At 38.6% G+C, this 17533-nt stretch overlaps 1 protein-coding gene and 2 long non-coding RNA genes across 3 annotated transcripts; all 3 read right to left on the reverse strand.

The window, feature by feature from the left end:
- Positions 1-65: 65 nt before the first annotated feature.
- Positions 66-5149, reverse strand: LOC145813464 (uncharacterized). Its single transcript, XR_014356552.1, has 2 exons — positions 5080-5149; positions 66-347 (listed from the first exon to the last, which is right to left on the reverse strand). It is a non-coding gene; the product is annotated as an uncharacterized LOC145813464 (long non-coding RNA).
- Positions 5150-5306: 157 nt separating this feature from the next.
- On the reverse strand, positions 5307-7094 carry LOC145812796 (uncharacterized). Its single transcript, XM_082908021.1, has 7 exons — positions 6800-7094; positions 6671-6700; positions 6332-6582; positions 6045-6251; positions 5880-5969; positions 5698-5784; positions 5307-5602 (listed from the first exon to the last, which is right to left on the reverse strand). Exons 1-7 carry the CDS (start codon positions 7092-7094, stop codon positions 5393-5395), a joined length of 1170 nt encoding a protein of 389 aa, XP_082764147.1. The 3' UTR covers positions 5307-5392.
- Positions 7095-16073: 8979 nt separating this feature from the next.
- On the reverse strand, positions 16074-16734 carry LOC145813683 (uncharacterized). The gene is made up of 2 exons (XR_014356903.1): positions 16482-16734; positions 16074-16378 (listed from the first exon to the last, which is right to left on the reverse strand). It is a non-coding gene; the product is annotated as an uncharacterized LOC145813683 (long non-coding RNA).
- Between the last annotated feature and the right edge of the window lie 799 nt (positions 16735-17533).

A 17533-nucleotide genomic window follows, 5' to 3' on the forward strand; every position in this document is an offset into this window, starting at 1 on the left:
AAAAATAATTAAAAATATAAAAAAAACCTGTATTAAATGAAAAATAACTAAAAAAAATCTAAAAATTACATAATAATATAAATACATACATAAACAAAAGATGGCACATGATGAACATTCATAATGTTGTTCCATTAATAACAATACAGAAATAAAAATTATACCACTACATAATGTCGCATAATACATACATAATATTGTTCACAAATTTAAATAACATAAATCAAAATCAAAATCAAAACCAAAAGTTTTCGTCTTGCTTCCTTCGTGGGTTCAAAAAATAAAAGCTGGTTATAATCTTTATACGCCCGCATTCCACAAGAAGCAAACTGCAACTAAGGAAATATCTGAAAAAAACAAAATAAAAATAATTAATAACAATATAATGGTGTTAATATTTTAATTACAGAAAAATATAAAAAAATTAACTACTATATAATTACAAAGATAGTTTAGTAAATAATTTTCACTAGACAGAAATCCGACTCTAACTCCCAAACCGGGAACCCGATTCGAGCGCCGTCTTCTCCCACAAGTCTCTCGTGCCTAGGCGGTCGTGTGTGCCAAGTTTCGTGCCAAACCGACGCCGTTTGGTGATTTTGGGGCGTTAACACCTCGAGTTCAAGTTTCTTAAGAAACTAGTTTGCCTAAAGTGAAATCCTGCTCTAACTCCAAAACCGGGAACCCGATTCGAGCCCCGTCTTCTCCCACAAGTCTCTCGTGCCTAGGCGGTCGTGTGTGCCAAGTTTCGTGCCAAACCGACGTCGTTTGGTGATTTTGGGGCGTTAACACCTCGAGTTCAAGTTTCTTAAGAAACTAGTTTGCCTAAAGTGAAATCCGGCTCTAACTCCAAAACCGGGAACCCGATTCGAGCCCCGTCTTCTCCCACAAGTCTCTCGTGCCTAGGCGGTCGTGTGTGCCAAGTTTCGTGCCAAACCGACGCCGTTTGGTGATTTTGGGGCGTTAACACCTCGATTTCAAGTTTCTTAAGAAACTAGTTTGCCTAAAGTGAAATCCGGCTATAACTCCAAAACCGGGAACCCGATTCGAGCCCCGTCTTCTCCCACAAGTCTCTCGTGCCTAGGCGGTCGTGTGTGCCAAGTTTCGTGCCAAACCGACGCCGTTTTGTGATTTTGAGGCGTTAACACCTCGAGTTCAAGTTTCTTAAGAAACTAGTTTGCCCAAAGTGAAATCCGACTCTAACTCCAAAACCGGGAACCCGATTCGAGCCCCGTCTTCTCCCACAAGTCTCTCGTGCCTAGGCGGTCGTGTGTGCCAAGTTTCGTGCCAAACCGACGCCGTTTGGTGATTTTGGGGCGTTAACACCTCGAGTTCAAGTTTCTTAAGAAACTAGTTTGTCTAAAGTGAAATCCGGCTCTAACTCCAAAATCGGGAACCCGATTCGAGCCCCGTCTTCTCCCACAAGTCTCTCGTGCCTAGGCGGTCGTGTGTGCCAAGTTTCGTGCCAAACCGACGCCGTTTGGTGATTTTGGGGCGTTAACACCTCGAGTTCAAGTTTCTTAAGAAACTAGTTTGCCTAAAGTGAAATCCGGCTCTAACTCCAAAATCGGGAACCCGATTCGAGCCCCGTCTTCTCCCACAAGTCTCTCGTGCCTAGGCGGTCGTGTGTGCCAAGTTTCGTGCCAAACCGACGCCGTTTGGTGATTTTGGGGCATTAACACCTCGAGTTCAAGTTTCTTAAGAAACTAGTTTGCCTAAAGTGAAATCCGGCTCTAACTCCAAAACCGGGAACCCGATTCGAGCCCCGTCTTCTCCCACAAGTCTCTCATGCCTAGGCGGTCGTTTGTGCCAAGTTTCGTGCCAAACCAACGCCGTTTGGTGATTTTGGGGCGTTAACACCTCGAGTTCAAGTTTCTTAAGAAACTAGTTTGTCTAAAGTGAAATCCGGCTCTAACTCCAAAACCGGGAACCCGATTCTAGCCCTGTCTTCTCCCACAAGTCTCTCGTGCCTAGGCGGTCGTGTGTGCCAAGTTTCGTGCCAAACCGACGCCGTTTGGTGATTTTGGGGCGTTAACACCTCGAGTTCAAGTTTCTTAAGAAACTAGTTTGCCTAAAGTGAAATCCGGCTCTAACTCCAAATCCGGGAACCCGATTCGAGCCCCGTCTTCTCCCACAAGTCTCTCGTGCCTAGGCGGTCGTGCGTGCCAAGTTTCGTGCCAAACCGACGCCGTTTGGTGATTTTGGGGCGTTAACACCTCGAGTTCAAGTTTCTTAAAAAACACGTTTGCCTAAAGTGAAATCCGGCTCTAACTCCAAAACCGGGAACCCGATTCCAGCCCCGTCTTCTCCCACAAGTCTCTCGTGCCCAGGCGGTCGTGTGTGCCAAGTTTCGTGCCAAACCGACGCCGTTTGGTGATTTTGGGGCGTTAACACCTCGAGTTCAAGTTTCTTAAGAAACTAGTTTGCCTAAAGTGAAATCCGGCTCTAACTCCAAAACCGGCAACCCGATTCGAGCCCCGTCTTCTCCCACAAGTCTCTCGTGCCTAGGCGGTCGTGTGTGCCACGTTTCGTGCCAAACCGACGCCGTTTGGTGATTTTGGGGCGTTAACACCTCGAGTTCAAGTTTCTTAAGAAACTAGTTTGCCGAAAGTGAAATCCGGCTCTAACTCCAAACCCGGGAACCCGATTCGAGCCCCGTCTTCTCCCACAAGTCTCTCGTGCCTAGGCGGTCGTGCGTGCCAAGTTTCGTGCCAAACCGACGCCGTTTTGTGATTTTGGGGCGTTAACACCTCGAGTTCAAGTTTCTTAAGAAACTAGTTTGCCTAAAGTGAAATCCGGCTCTAACTCCAAAACCGGGAACCCGATTCGAGCCCCGTCTTCTCCCACAAGTCTCTCGTGCCTAGGCGGTCGTGTGTGCCAAGTTTCATGCCAAACCGACGCCGTTTGGTGATTTTGGGGCGTTAACACCTCGAGTTCAAGTTTCTTAAGAAACTAGTTTGTCTAAAGTGAAATCCGGCTCTAACTCCAAAATCGGGAACCCGATTCGAGCCCCGTCTTCGCCCAGAAGTCTCTCGTGCGTAGGCGGTCGTGTGTGCCAAGTTTCGTGCCAAACCGACGCCGTTTGGTGATTTTGGGGCGTTAACACCTCGAGATCAAGTTTCTTAAGAAACTAGTTTGCCTAAAGTGAAATCCGGCTCTAACTCCAAAACCGGGAACCCGATTCCAGCCCCGTCTTCTCCCACAAGTCTCTCGTGCCTAGGCGGTCGTGTGTGCCAAGTTTCGTGCCAAACCGACGTCGTTTGGTGATTTTGGGGCGTTAACACCTCGTGTTCAAGTTTCTTAAGAAACTAGTTTGCCTAAAGTGAAATCCGGCTCTAACTCCAAAACCGGGAACCCGATTCCAGCCCCGTCTTCTCCCACAAGTCTCTCGTGCCTAGGCGGTCGTGTGTGCCAAATTTCGTGCCAAACCGACGCCGTTTGGTGATTTTGGGGCGTTAACACCTCGAGTTCAAGTTTCTCAAGAAACTAGTTTGCCTAAAGTGAAATCCGGCTCTAACTCCAAAACCGGGAACCCGATTCGAGCCCCGTCTTCTCCCACAAGTCTCTCGTGCCTAGGCGGTCGTGTGTGCTATGTTTCGTGCCAAACCGACGCCGTTTGGTGATTTTGGGGCGTTAACACCTCGAGTTCAAGTTTCTTAAGAAACTAGTTTGCCTAAAGTGAAATCCGGCTCTAACTCCAAAACCGGGAACCCGATTCGAGCCCCGTCTTCTCCCACAAGTCTCTCGTGCCTAGGCGGTCGTGTGTGCCAAGTTTCGTGCCAAACCGACGCCGTTTGGTGATTTTGGGGCGTTAACACCTCGAGTTCAAGTTTCTTAAGAAACTAGTTTGCCTAAAGTGAAATCCGGCTCTAACTCAAAAACCGGGAACCCGATTCGAGCCCCGTCTTCTCCCACAAGTGTCTCGTGCCTAGGCGGTCGTGTGTGCCAAGTTTCATGCCAAACCGACGCCGTTTGGTGATTTTGGGGCGTTAACACCTCGAGTTCAAGTTTCTTAAGAAACTAGTTTGTCTAAAGTGAAATCCGGCTCTAACTCCAAAATCGGGAACCCGATTCGAGCCCCGTCTTCGCCCAGAAGTCTCTCGTGCGTAGGCGGTCGTGTGTGCCAAGTTTCGTGCCAAACCGACGCCGTTTGGTGATTTTGGGGCGTTAACACCTCGAGATCAAGTTTCTTAAGAAACTAGTTTGCCTAAAGTGAAATCCGGCTCTAACTCCAAAACCGGGAACCCGATTCCAGCCCCGTCTTCTCCCACAAGTCTCTCGTGCCTAGGCGGTCGTGTGTGCCAAGTTTCGTGCCAAACCGACGTCGTTTGGTGATTTTGGGGCGTTAACACGTCGAGTTCAAGTTTCTTAAGAAACTAGTTTGCCTAAAGTGAAATCCGGCTCTAACTCCAAAACCGGGAACCCGATTCCAGCCCCGTCTTCTCCCACAAGTGTCTCGTGCCTAGGCGGTCGTGTGTGCCAAGTTTCGTGCCAAACCGACGCCGTTTGGTGATTTTGGGGCGTTAACACCTCGAGTTCAAGTTTCTCAAGAAACTAGTTTGCCCAAAGTGAAATCCGGCTCTAACTCAAAAACCGGGAACCCGATTCGAGCCCCGTCTTCTCCCACAAGTCTCTCGTGCCTAGGCGGTCGTGTGTGCTAAGTTTCGTGCCAAACCGACGCCGTTTGGTGATTTTGGGGCGTTAACACCTCGAGTTCAAGTTTCTTAAGAAACTAGTTTGCCTAAAGTGAAATCCGGCTCTAACTCCAAAACCGGGAACCCGATTCCAGCCCCGTCTTCTCCCACAAGTCTCTCGTGCCTAGGCGGTCGTGTGTGCCAAGTTTCGTGCCAAACCGACGCCGTTTGGTGATTTTGGGGCGTTAACACCTCGAGTTCAAGTTTCTTAAGAAACTAGTTTGCCTAAAGTGAAATCCGGCTCTAACTCCCAAACCGGGAACCCGATTCGCGTGTGCCAAGTTTCGTGCCAAACCGTCTCATCTTTTCCCACAAGTCTCTTAACTTACAATGTAAAGAATGCAAAGATACATTTTAGCTTAGAATGCAAAGATACATTTTATACCTGATCTTCTGGTGGTGGTGTATATGGATTCTCATCTTCTGCAGATTCCCTAAATTCCCGGTGGCCACTCGATGCATCAGGAACCTATGATAGTCAATGCATAATGTGTTAATCATATTCGAATTTTATACATAATCTTGTGTGAAAATTGAACTATCAAACAATTTAATTTATATCGAACCTGTCTGTTGGGATCCACACTCGCCCCCTGTGACACAAACGCCATCATCTCAGCTCTCATCTGCTGTAAATGTGTAGAGAACTCTGCTCGCAGCTCCTCCTTCAACTCATCCCTTAGCTCTGCACGAACCTGCTACGTGATCTGCTCAATAGTCGATGGTTGGGGTGTTGACTGTGATGGCCCAACACCATCTTTATACACCGCTCTCCGAGGCACAATTCTCCCGTATGTGCGACAATATCCATGTCCTTCATGACCTATCAACTCATGGAAAATGGCATTCCTAGCCTCCAAAGTCTGACCATCCTCAGGTAGCATAGAGAGTTGACGATTAAACTCATCCTGTATTGAATAAGACATACAAGTATATGCCAAATTAAGATGGTTGACACACATAAAATAAACTTCAAATACAATCAAAGGTGTTTGGAAACTACCAAGGTCTGGATAACCTCTGGGTCATCTGCTCTACGTGTCATAAGCCAAACATTCATCTTATCAGTAGACTCCCCCTTATTGGTCATCTACATTTTTTTAGAAATATGAAAATTAGAATCCAAATAATTTGCAAATATTAAATGTTTATTTATATACAAAAATAAAACAATAAAATGTAAACCTCATGTCGTATCTGAGAGAAACTAGTACGCCCTGTGGTATGAGCTATGCCGTGAGCTCGCCGATTTTTAGCATTCCTACTTGCAATTTTCTATAATAGGTTCAACAAATGTAAGTATGTAAATATGATTTGTAAATATGACATAAATATAACTTATTTGTATACCTCAGCATCAGAAGTACGCCAATACTCCACAAGTTCTTCCCACTGGCTTGGCACAATGTGCAAAGGAACATCATCCTTCAGATTAGGATCAGAACTTCTAGGCTTGAAATACTTAACCTTAATCTTGTTCTTGTGATCCTTCCATATGCTGTTGCAGTTTTTCATGCAGATTGGCTTGTACTCCTCTGGACATATATTCAAATTGTCCTATAAAACACAATTTCAAAGTGTAAATAATAATAACACAATTTTGGAATTCGAATTTGTGGTCAAAAATATACTTTTACCTTCACATCCTTCCAGATAGCATCAACAATATCATCAGGCACATTGTTCCAGTCAAGAAAAGTAAGAGGAACAATGTTACCATTCCGCACAATGATGCCAAGTTGAGTAGTTAACTTAGCGACGTTATCCCCTATTGGGCAGTAATTTTCATCAAATTGTATGTCCAGCTTTTTACCAGTACCCCACTCTTTAATGCCCTTGGCACATCCTCTACCACGCCTAGTCGAGATTGATGAAGAACTAACATGACCTGCGAGATACAAAAACAATAAACAATATGCAACGGTAATAAACAAATGCAAATTTAAATTATGTGAATACAAATCGAATTCTTATACCTGATGTAGGCTGTGAAGAAGACGAAGGGTCTGCAAAATTCAATGAGAATAAACAAGTTATATATAATGAGCATAAATAAATGTATGTTTAAATAATTTTCATACAAAAAAAATGGCAAATTTATATACCTGCGGATAGCTCATAAGCTGATGACTCTAGTCGGGATGCTAGCTGCTGTGGTGCCACTGATGGTGGACGCACCGATGGTAGGCGTGGAGGCTGAGTACATGGTAGCTGCTGTGGTGCCACTGATGGTGGTCGATGCGGTGGTACTAATGGCCCCTCAGATGGTGGTGGCACTAATGGCCCCTCCGATGGTGGCCGATGTGATGCGTCCTCTAATGGTGGTGCTACTGATGTCCTGTTATGTAGCACATCAGACATCATGCGCCGGGGATGATCAGGCTTCCTCTTCCTTCCCATAATAATCTACAAGCAATATAACATTAATTGACATTAGAAACATAGACAATGGGTTGTCATCAACTATAATATGACATTAATTGAACTAATACAATTACAAAGACAAAGTAAATTAAGAAATTGATGATTAACTACAACCTTTGCCTTAATTGAATTACTAATGTTGATTAAATATCAGCCTATTTGAACATCAGCTGTTTCCCCTTCTGCGGTTTCCCTCACCCAACCAACTTCTTCATCACGAAGCATTATATTTTCTTCCAATTGTTGGCTTATGTATGGCTCGATTTGTGGATCAGTCGAACTCATGTCAAATAAACCTCTTTGAGACATCTTCACCACGACTTGCCAGTCTGGTTGTAACGGGTCTGCAACGTACCAAACTTGCTTTGCTTGGGACGCCAAGATGAAAGGTTCATTGGTAATTCGATCATCTCGGTACAACAAATGATTGAAGTTTACCAACGTGAAATTGAAGACATCTTCTTTTTTTCCGTGAATATTGTCAATCCAATCACACTTAAACAACACATGTTTCTTCTCATTGGAATATCGAAGCTCAACAATATCTGTCAATTGTCCATAATAGTACACAGACCCCACACGAGGATTCTTGTCTTTTCGACTAGCATAACTTATGGTATCTGCCTTCAAAGCTACACCACAATTTTGTGTGGCTCGACGATCATCCATGGCCTTTACTCGATACCGAAACCCATTCAGTATATACCCGTTGAACCTCCTTGCCAGGTTATGAGGACCATTTGCCAATAGAATAATCTCTTCAGAAAATATGACATCAGTAGTCCTTCGCAAAGTTTGGACCTATTTAACACGAAAATGTAAAATTTAAATGTAGTTCGACTTAAGTAACTAGAATCTATAGAGTTAAATACATACATGTTCCTTGAACCAAATGTGAAAAGTTTCAAAATGTTCACGCCGAAGCTGATGATCGTCGACACGAGTCATTTTGAGCTGAAGTACTTCAAGGTGTTTGCTGTGTAGATTGAGATTTTAGCAATACAAAAAATTTTGTTGAAAATTCAATAAAACATAATAACATATTGAGTGAGTGACTTAACCTACTTTATGAATGGTTGAACCGCGCTTGTATTGAATAAGATGTACCGATGAGCTTGTACCCAAGAAGTATTATCAAGATAAAAGCTTGTGTTTTCACTAATAGCATGACCCAAATTATCAGCACCACTATAGTTTCTCACGGGTCGACTAGATTTGGTTTCCACATCATTAAGATATTGTGCACAAAAATTCATGCATTCTTCCATAAGATATCCTTTAGCAATTGATCCTTCAGGATGAGCTCTATTACGCACGTATTGCTTCAAAGTAAGAAGATACCTCTCAATTGGATACATCCATCGAAACTGAATCGCTCCACCCAATAAGGCTTCATCAGCTAGATGTATAGGCAAGTGCTCCATTATATAAAAAAAACTCGGAGGAAATATTTTCTCTAGATGACAAAGTGTTAGAGCGATACGATCTTGAATATATTGCAAATCCGTCGCACGATTCACTTTCGAACACAATTGTCTAAAGAAATTGCTCAATTCAATCAAGGGTTCAATTACATTCTTTGGTAACGATCTTCGAATAGCCAATAGAATAAGTTGTTGCATCAGAATATGACTATCGTGGCTCTTAAGACCCCCAATACTTCTATCATGTGAGCGCACACGACGTGATATATTGGATGAATACCCGTCGGGAACTCTTACTTCCTTCAACACTTTCAAGAACAAATCTTTTTCATCCTTGGTCATCGTGAATTGTGCTGGTGGTAAATAGGCTTTATTCGACCCTCTTAACTGCAAATGTAGGGGTTTTCTAATATTCATATCTTGTAAATCACGCCGAGCATTAACACCATCCTTCGATTTTCCTGCAACCCCTAATATTGTCCACAACACATTATCACAAACATTCTTCTCTATATGCATCACATCGAGGTTGTGTCTTATTAGATTGTGCTCCCAATATGGCAATTCATAAAAGATACTCTTTTTCTTCCAACTATGGGTGCGATGTCCAACTTTCTCCTTCTCTACCTGTCTCCTATGCCTCTCCTTAAGGTCATCCCTCTTGTATTGGGTTAAAATACCCTCAGATTCTAATTGTAGCAACATCTCAGTTCCAGACAACAATTTTGGTTTGAGTCTGACTTCCCGACTACCATCAAATGATACTTTATCCTTCCGGAATTTATGGCCAGTAGGTAAAAATCTGCGATGACCCAAGTATGATTGTTTCCTACTATGCTTCAACCAACACGATGTAGTTTCCGTATTACAACAAGGACATGCATATTCGCCTTTAGTGCTCCATCCTGACAAGTTTGCGTATACAGGAAAATCACTAATTGTCCACAGTAAAGCTGCATGCATTTGAAACATTTGATTTGTTGATGCATCAAATGTTGACACACCCTCATTCCATAGTTCGTTCAACTCCTCAATCAACGGTTGCATATACACATCAATCTTGTCACCAGGTCCTTTCGGGCCGTCAATAAGCACGGATAAAATTAGAAATGGTTGCTTCATGCACATCCATGGCGGCAAGTTGTATGGAATGAGCACAACAGGCCAAGTGCTATGAACTATATTCATCGTCCTGAATGGGTTAAAACCATCAGATGCTAAGCCAAGCCTTACACTTCGGCAATCATTACTAAAGTCAATATTTCGACGGTCAAAATCTTTCCCTGTGGGTCATCACCCTCAACACTTGTACCGGCATGTGGATTTCCCATAGCCCCTTGTATCATTCCAATCATATCATCCCCAATGTCTAAATTAGCTAATGTTTCATTCTCTCGATTTCCATGTACAGATACGTAAGATTCCCCATGATTAATCCAATGTTTGTATTTTTTAAAAAAACCATTCAAAATCAAATGCTCCCGTACACCCTCTCGTACAAAATAGTATCGATTCTCACACTTCCTACACGGACAACTGATCATCGAACCTTCAACCCTATTGGTGTAGGCAAACACAAGGAATTCATCAATCCCATTAATGTATTCGCTCGACATCCTATTTGGCAAATCAATCCAACTCTTATCCATCATCTGTACACATCCACAAAAATATCTCATCAAAGTAACTCTAAATATAATACCTACGTATTACACCCTCATCTATCAAAACAAGTAGTACACTTCCATTCCATAGAAATGAATATAGCTATCCATTCCAAAGCTCCAAAAGAAAAGTAAATTGAGTAAAAGGATAACGAGGAAAGGGGACTTTACTGATGGTGCATTATTTTATTTATCTATTTGTTCAAAACTTAATTATGGACATATATCATGTATGTCATATTACATGTTTAACATGAATGTGTATATTATAATCATATAAAAATTTAAAAGAATGATATAACATTATAATTGACGCCTAATATCTCTTTGTAATAATAAATCATTACATCAAGAGATTTATTATGTCAATTATTAAATGATAATGTTACATATTGTGATATAATAATATTGTACATTTTTTATTGTGTTGTTTATTTCTTTCTCATTATGAAACTCTCTCATAAGTTAATTTGTTGGCTTATATATGTTAATTATTGGGTAAATTACACCATTAATCCTCTTAGTTTGAACAATTTGAATCTCATAAATGTTGTTCGTTTGTTATGCGTGGTTAACATTTTGGATGGAAAAAAATTAAGTGCAAAATTAGAGGAATTAAGGTAGAATTCAAAAGCAATTATAGAAACCGACTGTAATTTATTTTTATGGCAGTGATCCTTGTAGTTTTTATTTATTTATTTATTTATTTTTAGTTCCTTTAGTTTCACACGTGATCTTTTTTTTTGTTTCAAAATTCTAACAATAAAGTAACATAATGACCACATTGCAATAAAATTGATAGAGTATGTTTAAATTATTCAAATTAAAATTATGAAAATTAAAATGAAATTTTGCTCAAACTAAAAGAAACACTGTAATTTGCCTTTAATTGTTCTAGACGAGAAGACATGACTAGGCAACTCATGAGGCGGATCAAACGAATTCTCCATAGTAAATTCGTTGGGGGTCTGGTTCATGGTACAGAATGAATCAGTCCAATCTGGTCTCATGAATTTATTTTGATTTCTACATTAATAAGGCCCAATGTGTTTTAATGACTCGATCTTTTTGAAGGTATAGGTGTGTAGATCATTTATAATAAAAATTAGATTAGTTTGATAATTATAACAATATAATTTCATCGTATTTATGTTTTAAAAAAGAATATTATTTTGAAAATAAATTGTTCATTATTAAAAAAATAAATACAACAAAATTATTTTATTATAATTATCAGATACATATATATATGCAACAAAAAAAATACATACATACATATATATATATATATATATAATACATACATACATACATATATATATGCAACAGGTAATACATATATATGCAACAAAATAAATAAATACATATATATATGCAAAAAAAAAAAAATACATATATATGCAACAGGTAATACATATATATGCAACAAAAAAAATAAATACAACAAAATTATTTTATTATAATACATACATACATATATATATATGCAACAGGTAATACATACATATATATATATATATACAGAGAGAGAGAGAGAAAGAGATAGAGAGAGAGAGAGAGAGAGCATACCTGAGTTGCTGTCGTCGTCGAAGCACCGCCGCTAGCCCTTCGCCGTTCGTCGTCGCCGCACCATCGCACCACCGCTAGCCCTTCGCCGTTCGTCGCCAGTCGCCCGTCGCTGGTTTGGGGATTTTGAGGGAAAATTGAGCGGCAAGATGAGAGGGATTTCTATCGGACACCGCTAGGGATTTTAGGGATTTTGTGCTTCAAATCAATTTTAGGGATTTTGCGATGGAACCGAGCGGCAAGATGAGAGGGAAGAGGGGGGAAAATTGTTTTTTCCTTTTTGCGACGGTACGGTTTACACCGTCGCAAATTATACAAAACGATTAATAAACGACGCCGTTTTAATAATCATTTTTTGCGACGGACATTTGCCGTCGCAAATGGCCGAGTATTTGCGACAGCAAACTTTTGCCGTCTCAAATATTTTTTTTTTCCCGACGGTTCAACACTTGCCGTCGCTAATAGTTCCTGATTTTAATACTCGCCCGTGCAGTTTATTACCGACGGTTAAACGCCGTCGCTAAAACTACTTTTTTGCGACGGTTTATTTTGCCGTCGCAAAATACCATTTTTGGCGACGGGGATCGCGCCGTCGCTAATAATTCCGTCTTTTTTGCCATCTTTTCTTGTAGTGGTAGCACTTTTTTATTTTTTGTTTTTTTTTATTTTCTTAAATAGAGTATCAGTAACCAAAAAAAAAAAAAAAAAATGGAAGGTAAGAAAGGAACCTCTACAAGTTCTTTTCACTACGAGTTCACAAGCAAATCAACAATAATTTAACATACCTGAGGAAAATTGTACAAACAACAATTAACAAACTTAACAAATTAATCAATAAATTCCTTCCAAACCTACCAAATTTTAGTTCAATAAGCCCAATCCTTCAACCAAACTCTCCTTAATAACACTGGGTTTCTACACCCACCATGACTTTCATCAAAACCCAACTAAGATCCAAATCCAAGCTTACCTTCACTGTAACGATTGACATAAAAGCCTTTTCCTCTCAGAACTCTTCTTCTTCTTTTTCGTTTTGGTTTATAAATTTTTGGAATTAGATTTTGATTTCTTTGGTTCTTGATTTCCTTGAGATGAACAATGGGTGTTAAACACTTGTTGCTTAAGGGATTTAGGAAGTGAAATATTTTGAACTGTCCTTACACAGTAATATGTTGAGTATAGGGGATTTTGGCTAAATTTTTTATTTTAAAAAGGGTTCAAAAAGTTGTTGGGCTTACATTACATGTTTTTTTTTTGTACTTAAAAGAGTTGTTAGGCTCTAATCATTGGGATGGGGTTCGGCGTATAGCTTGGGCTTTGACCCATTGGCCGAGCTGTAAAACACCCGTGCGGATTGGAATGCACTGGGCACTAAGGCAGGCTAGGTTGGGTCACAAGTTGGATGGGTTAGGCCGAGCTGGGCAAAGGTTTTCAACTGTGAGCCATTTGATGGGTGGGTTTAATATCAATTTTTCATTATGCATTTTGTAAAATATTATATGACCCATTCGGCGTTTTCAACATTGTTATAAAAAAGTGTAAAATAAATTATAAATATCTGAGACTGTATTCATAAAAACTTATCAATATATATACATATATACATAAATTATTCGAAACAAAATGTCCTTTGGTTTAGTAAAGAAAAAATCCAAATCAAAGGGTTTCATTTTGGGGGAATTATAGTTTAGTTTTCAAAAAATATTGACAAATATATGAAAAAATTTAGAATTTTAATTATTAATGTATATAAGTTTTACTATTGAAGTGTAATTTTTAATTTTTATTTTTTTTTTTACACTGAATTGTATTTTTCACTTTTACTTTCATTTTTATCTTATATTTTATTTTCGTTTATTTGTAGTGAATTTTTTTTTATATATTTTAATAAAAATCTTTGTACTTTTTAGATGTACCAAATCATGAAGTGTCTTTTTTTTAAAAAAAAGCTAAAATGTTTAAAAAATCGTTAAAAATATATGAGTTCAAACAAAAATTGGTGTGCATTTTCAGGCCAAAAGTCTACATAGTGGGTTTGATTCAAATGGGCTTGTGGTAAGGTTTACAGATAGCGTATCATGGGCCAACGGCCATAGCTTAATAGGCTGAGATTCAAAGAGAGAATTGTTTGGAATGATCTAAATAAATATAATTTTTGATTTTTTTATGAAAAATATATATAAAAATAGATAAGTGATGTAATCCAAATAAGCGCACTTATCTACATAAGTGAACTTATTTGTAACCCAAAGATTCCTTTTTTTTTTTTTCCTTAATATTTTTTGTCGGACTCGTGTGTTGAATCCGAGGGTATGCCTCTCATTGGCCAACTAATTGGGTTGCATGGGTGGGCCAACAACCGGGCCGGTAGGCCACTTCTAATGGGACGATAGTTCAGTCCGTGAATGGAGCTTCAAACCTAGGCCTCAATCCAACTAAAGTTTCATCCAAGTAAGGCTAGTTTGCATGGTTTACAAGCTTAGACAGAGTAAAAGCCCTCCAAGCTTAGGTGGGTGGTGGGCTTTCAAATAAGGACAAATTACTCACAAGCCTTTTTTGAAAAGTGTATATTCTATTTAATCTCAATTTTTTTTTTTTAAATAGACCTAAAAGTCCGATACCCATTTATCTTCTCATCTTTTCCTTCACCTTACTTCTTCTCTTTATTTCTCTTTCTCTGATATCAGCGATGCTGACGACAACCACACTTTCCTTATTTTCTTTCTCTTTTTAATCTCCAGTCATCGGCGACTTGTGACTACTATTGATTGGGGTTCATGGGCAACCACCGAGTACCAACTTCTTACTTTGCTCTCATCGACGGTGAAAGAGATGAATTTTCGACGAACAAGATGAGTAGATCTATTAGATTCGGCTAGATCTAAACAAAAAAATAATTACCAGAGTACAAACATCTCTCTCTATATTTGTCTCTTTCCTTCGATCTATTAGTTTTAATACTTTTTCTGTACTGCATATTCCTATTTTCCTGTTATAATAGAGAAAATTTTCAAGTTCTGAACAAGTTGTTTTCGAGTTTTAATTACAAGTGGTGAAAACTATAAAATTTTACAGTTTTAGTTTTTTTTGGTGCTAAAATTATTACGACCCAAACCCGTCCTTATAGGTTTAGTGTTGTAACCGGACAGTAATCCTAGGATTACCAAAGGCCTTTGAACAAATTAAACAAAATACGCGGACTAACGGAAACAAATAAAAATATACAATGTCCATAGAGCTGTGTGGACATACATGAGACAGAAAATTTAAAACTTATATTTACAAACATATGTGATGTCATCAGAATGCCAGTCTTACATCACTATAAATATAGATAAACCCAAAGAAACTGACCAAACAAACAAAAGAAAATAACTTAAACTTGCGTCATGTTCACAAACTCAATCATAAAATATTTCGGAACCTCCTCGAAAGGCACACCGGTTGGCTGACACAAACAGATCTCCAGGAGAACCTCACTAAGCCTGGTCCCGTGCCTGATCACCTACATACATAAATAATACAATGAGCTGGAGCCTAGTGAATAACAACAGAGTAAAGGGTTTTGAATGATGTCCAATTCAGATTCAGAAATCAGAGTTCATATCAGAAACAAATTCAGATTCACATACTTATACATATTTCATAAGCAGTTATATGTGATACATCCGTTAGCTACACTACAAAAAAATTGACTTTTTGCGACGGTAAAATACCGTCGCTAATACTCCTAATGCCGTCGCTAATACTTTTTGCGACGACAAAATGACTTTTTGCGACGGCAAGAGGGGGGTCGCAACTGCAGGGGTTGCAAAAGAGTTTTTGCGACGGTAAGTGCCGTCGCTAATGTTTTGTGACGGCATTTTTTGCCTTTTTGCGACGGCACCGTGCAGTCGCTAATAACGTTTGAAATGTCTTGACTTTTTTGTGACGGCCCTATTTTACCGTCGCTAAAAATGTTATTTGAGACGGTAAAAAATACCGTCGCCAATAGTCTTTTTTTAAAAAAAAACACTACTTTTTGCGACGGTGTGATGCCGTCGCAGAAAATATAAAAAATATGAAATTTTCTATTTTTTGCGACAATGTAATGCCGTCGCAAAAAATATTAAAAAATAATAAAATTTCTATTTTAAATAATAAAATTTCTATTTTTTGCGACAGTATAATGTCGTCGCAAAAAGTAAAACCTGTAACAAAATTAATAAAAATATTAAAATTTTATATTTTTTCCGACGGTGGTGCCGTCTCTCTCTCTAAGAGCTGATTATTTACATTCTATTCACAAAAACATCATAACAGAAAATAAAAATAAAAATTTAAATTGATCAAACCATCAAATTCAATATTTTACAAAGAACAATTAAACTGTACATGTTCATAAAAGCATATTTAAATTATAAAATTCACCCAAATCCTAAAAAAAAATAAAATAATAAAATAAAATCTAAAATTCACCAATCAGCACATTGGATATTTAAATGCTCTTACAAAAATTAAAAAATTTCCAACAAGATCTCAATTTTGAGCCTATTTCAAAAATCAAGCTCCAAATTCCTTACTTCTAGAATCAGATCTTCCCCTCGGCAAAATTTATCCTTTTGACCTACAAATAAATAGATAACAGTTGCAAATTATAATCTTTTGGAGAAACCAACTATTTAAACACCAGTAATGAAGACAATGAAGACTGTGGAAAGAACACTTACGTTGTCATCAGGAACAACTGCATATCTCTCAATTGGAGAAACCAAAGCTTTCCCTGCTCACAAAAAATAATAATAATAATAATAATAATAATAATAATGGAATTCAATGTAGTCCAAAATAGTGTAAAACTCTTATTGTAATATATCTGGGAAATTTTTTCATGTCTGATGGGAGTGGGAAGGGTTGGACTTAAAGGGTTCCTACCTGTCTTGGATTGTAGAATACACAAATTTATTTTGTAGGAACTCACATGCAGAGGGTCCGTCCATCATAAAGAATTGTGAGAAGAATAGTAATATGTGATTACAATTAACTCCATATATGGTAGTTAATCAGGTGTAACGAAAAAATTTTTACAAAAAAATAAAAAAAACAGGGTGTAAAATATATAATTTTATATATTGTATGTCATATATATGAATATGTAAGTCAAAATTAATGATTTTTAAACTCTAAAGGAGGAGAATATGCATAATTCACATTGTTTTTATTTCATCATTGGATTATAAGTTATTTTATTCAAACTTATAATGTGTTTCGTATTTGTCTAATTGTTGGGAAGTGTCCGATGAGTGTCGTATCGGACACGGTGTTGGACACAACACTCTCCCCTCTTAGAAGTGTCTGTGCTTTTTAACTTCTCATCAAAACTCAACAAAATTAGAAATACAAATAAAGTAAATTTTGGTAAAACCTACAATGCTATGGCAACGTACCCCAGCATCAACATATTCAGGACCTAACAGTGGGCAGATTACATGCTTCACGTATAGTTGCTTTGCTATTTCCCTTGTTGGGGCTGATACAAGATCTTTAGTTTGTTTCCATAGACGACACTCATCCATGGTTAGAGCTGAATAACCATGCTCACTATCAGATAAGTATATAGAAGATCCATTCCTTGAAGCTTTTTGTATGCATAGTACCTTACCAACCTATACATATTAGAAGAAAGAATCTGTAAGTGACAAATGTATGTTAGTCCACTCCAACATTTTTAAATGAAGCATGGTATGGCCCAACTTCTTTGACTAATTTTCCTCAAGCCCAT

Source organism: Camellia sinensis, chromosome 15 (genome assembly GCF_055761805.1).
Source record: "Camellia sinensis isolate YWXY chromosome 15, ASM5576180v1, whole genome shotgun sequence".
Lineage (NCBI taxonomy): Eukaryota > Viridiplantae > Streptophyta > Magnoliopsida > Ericales > Theaceae > Camellia > Camellia sinensis.

Excerpts from the sequence above, each read along its gene's own strand:
- LOC145812796 (XM_082908021.1), bottom strand. The coding sequence starts at position 7,094 with ATGGGAAGGAAGAGGAAGCCTGATCATCCCCGGCGCATGATGTCTGAT. Across the intron at positions 6,701-6,799 it reads AGCTTATGAGCTATCCGCAG|ACCCTTCGTCTTCTTCACAG; the intron begins GTATATAAATTT and ends TGAATTTTGCAG. Across the intron at positions 5,603-5,697 it reads CAGAGGTTATCCAGACCTTG|GATGAGTTTAATCGTCAACT; the intron begins GTAGTTTCCAAA and ends TATTCAATACAG.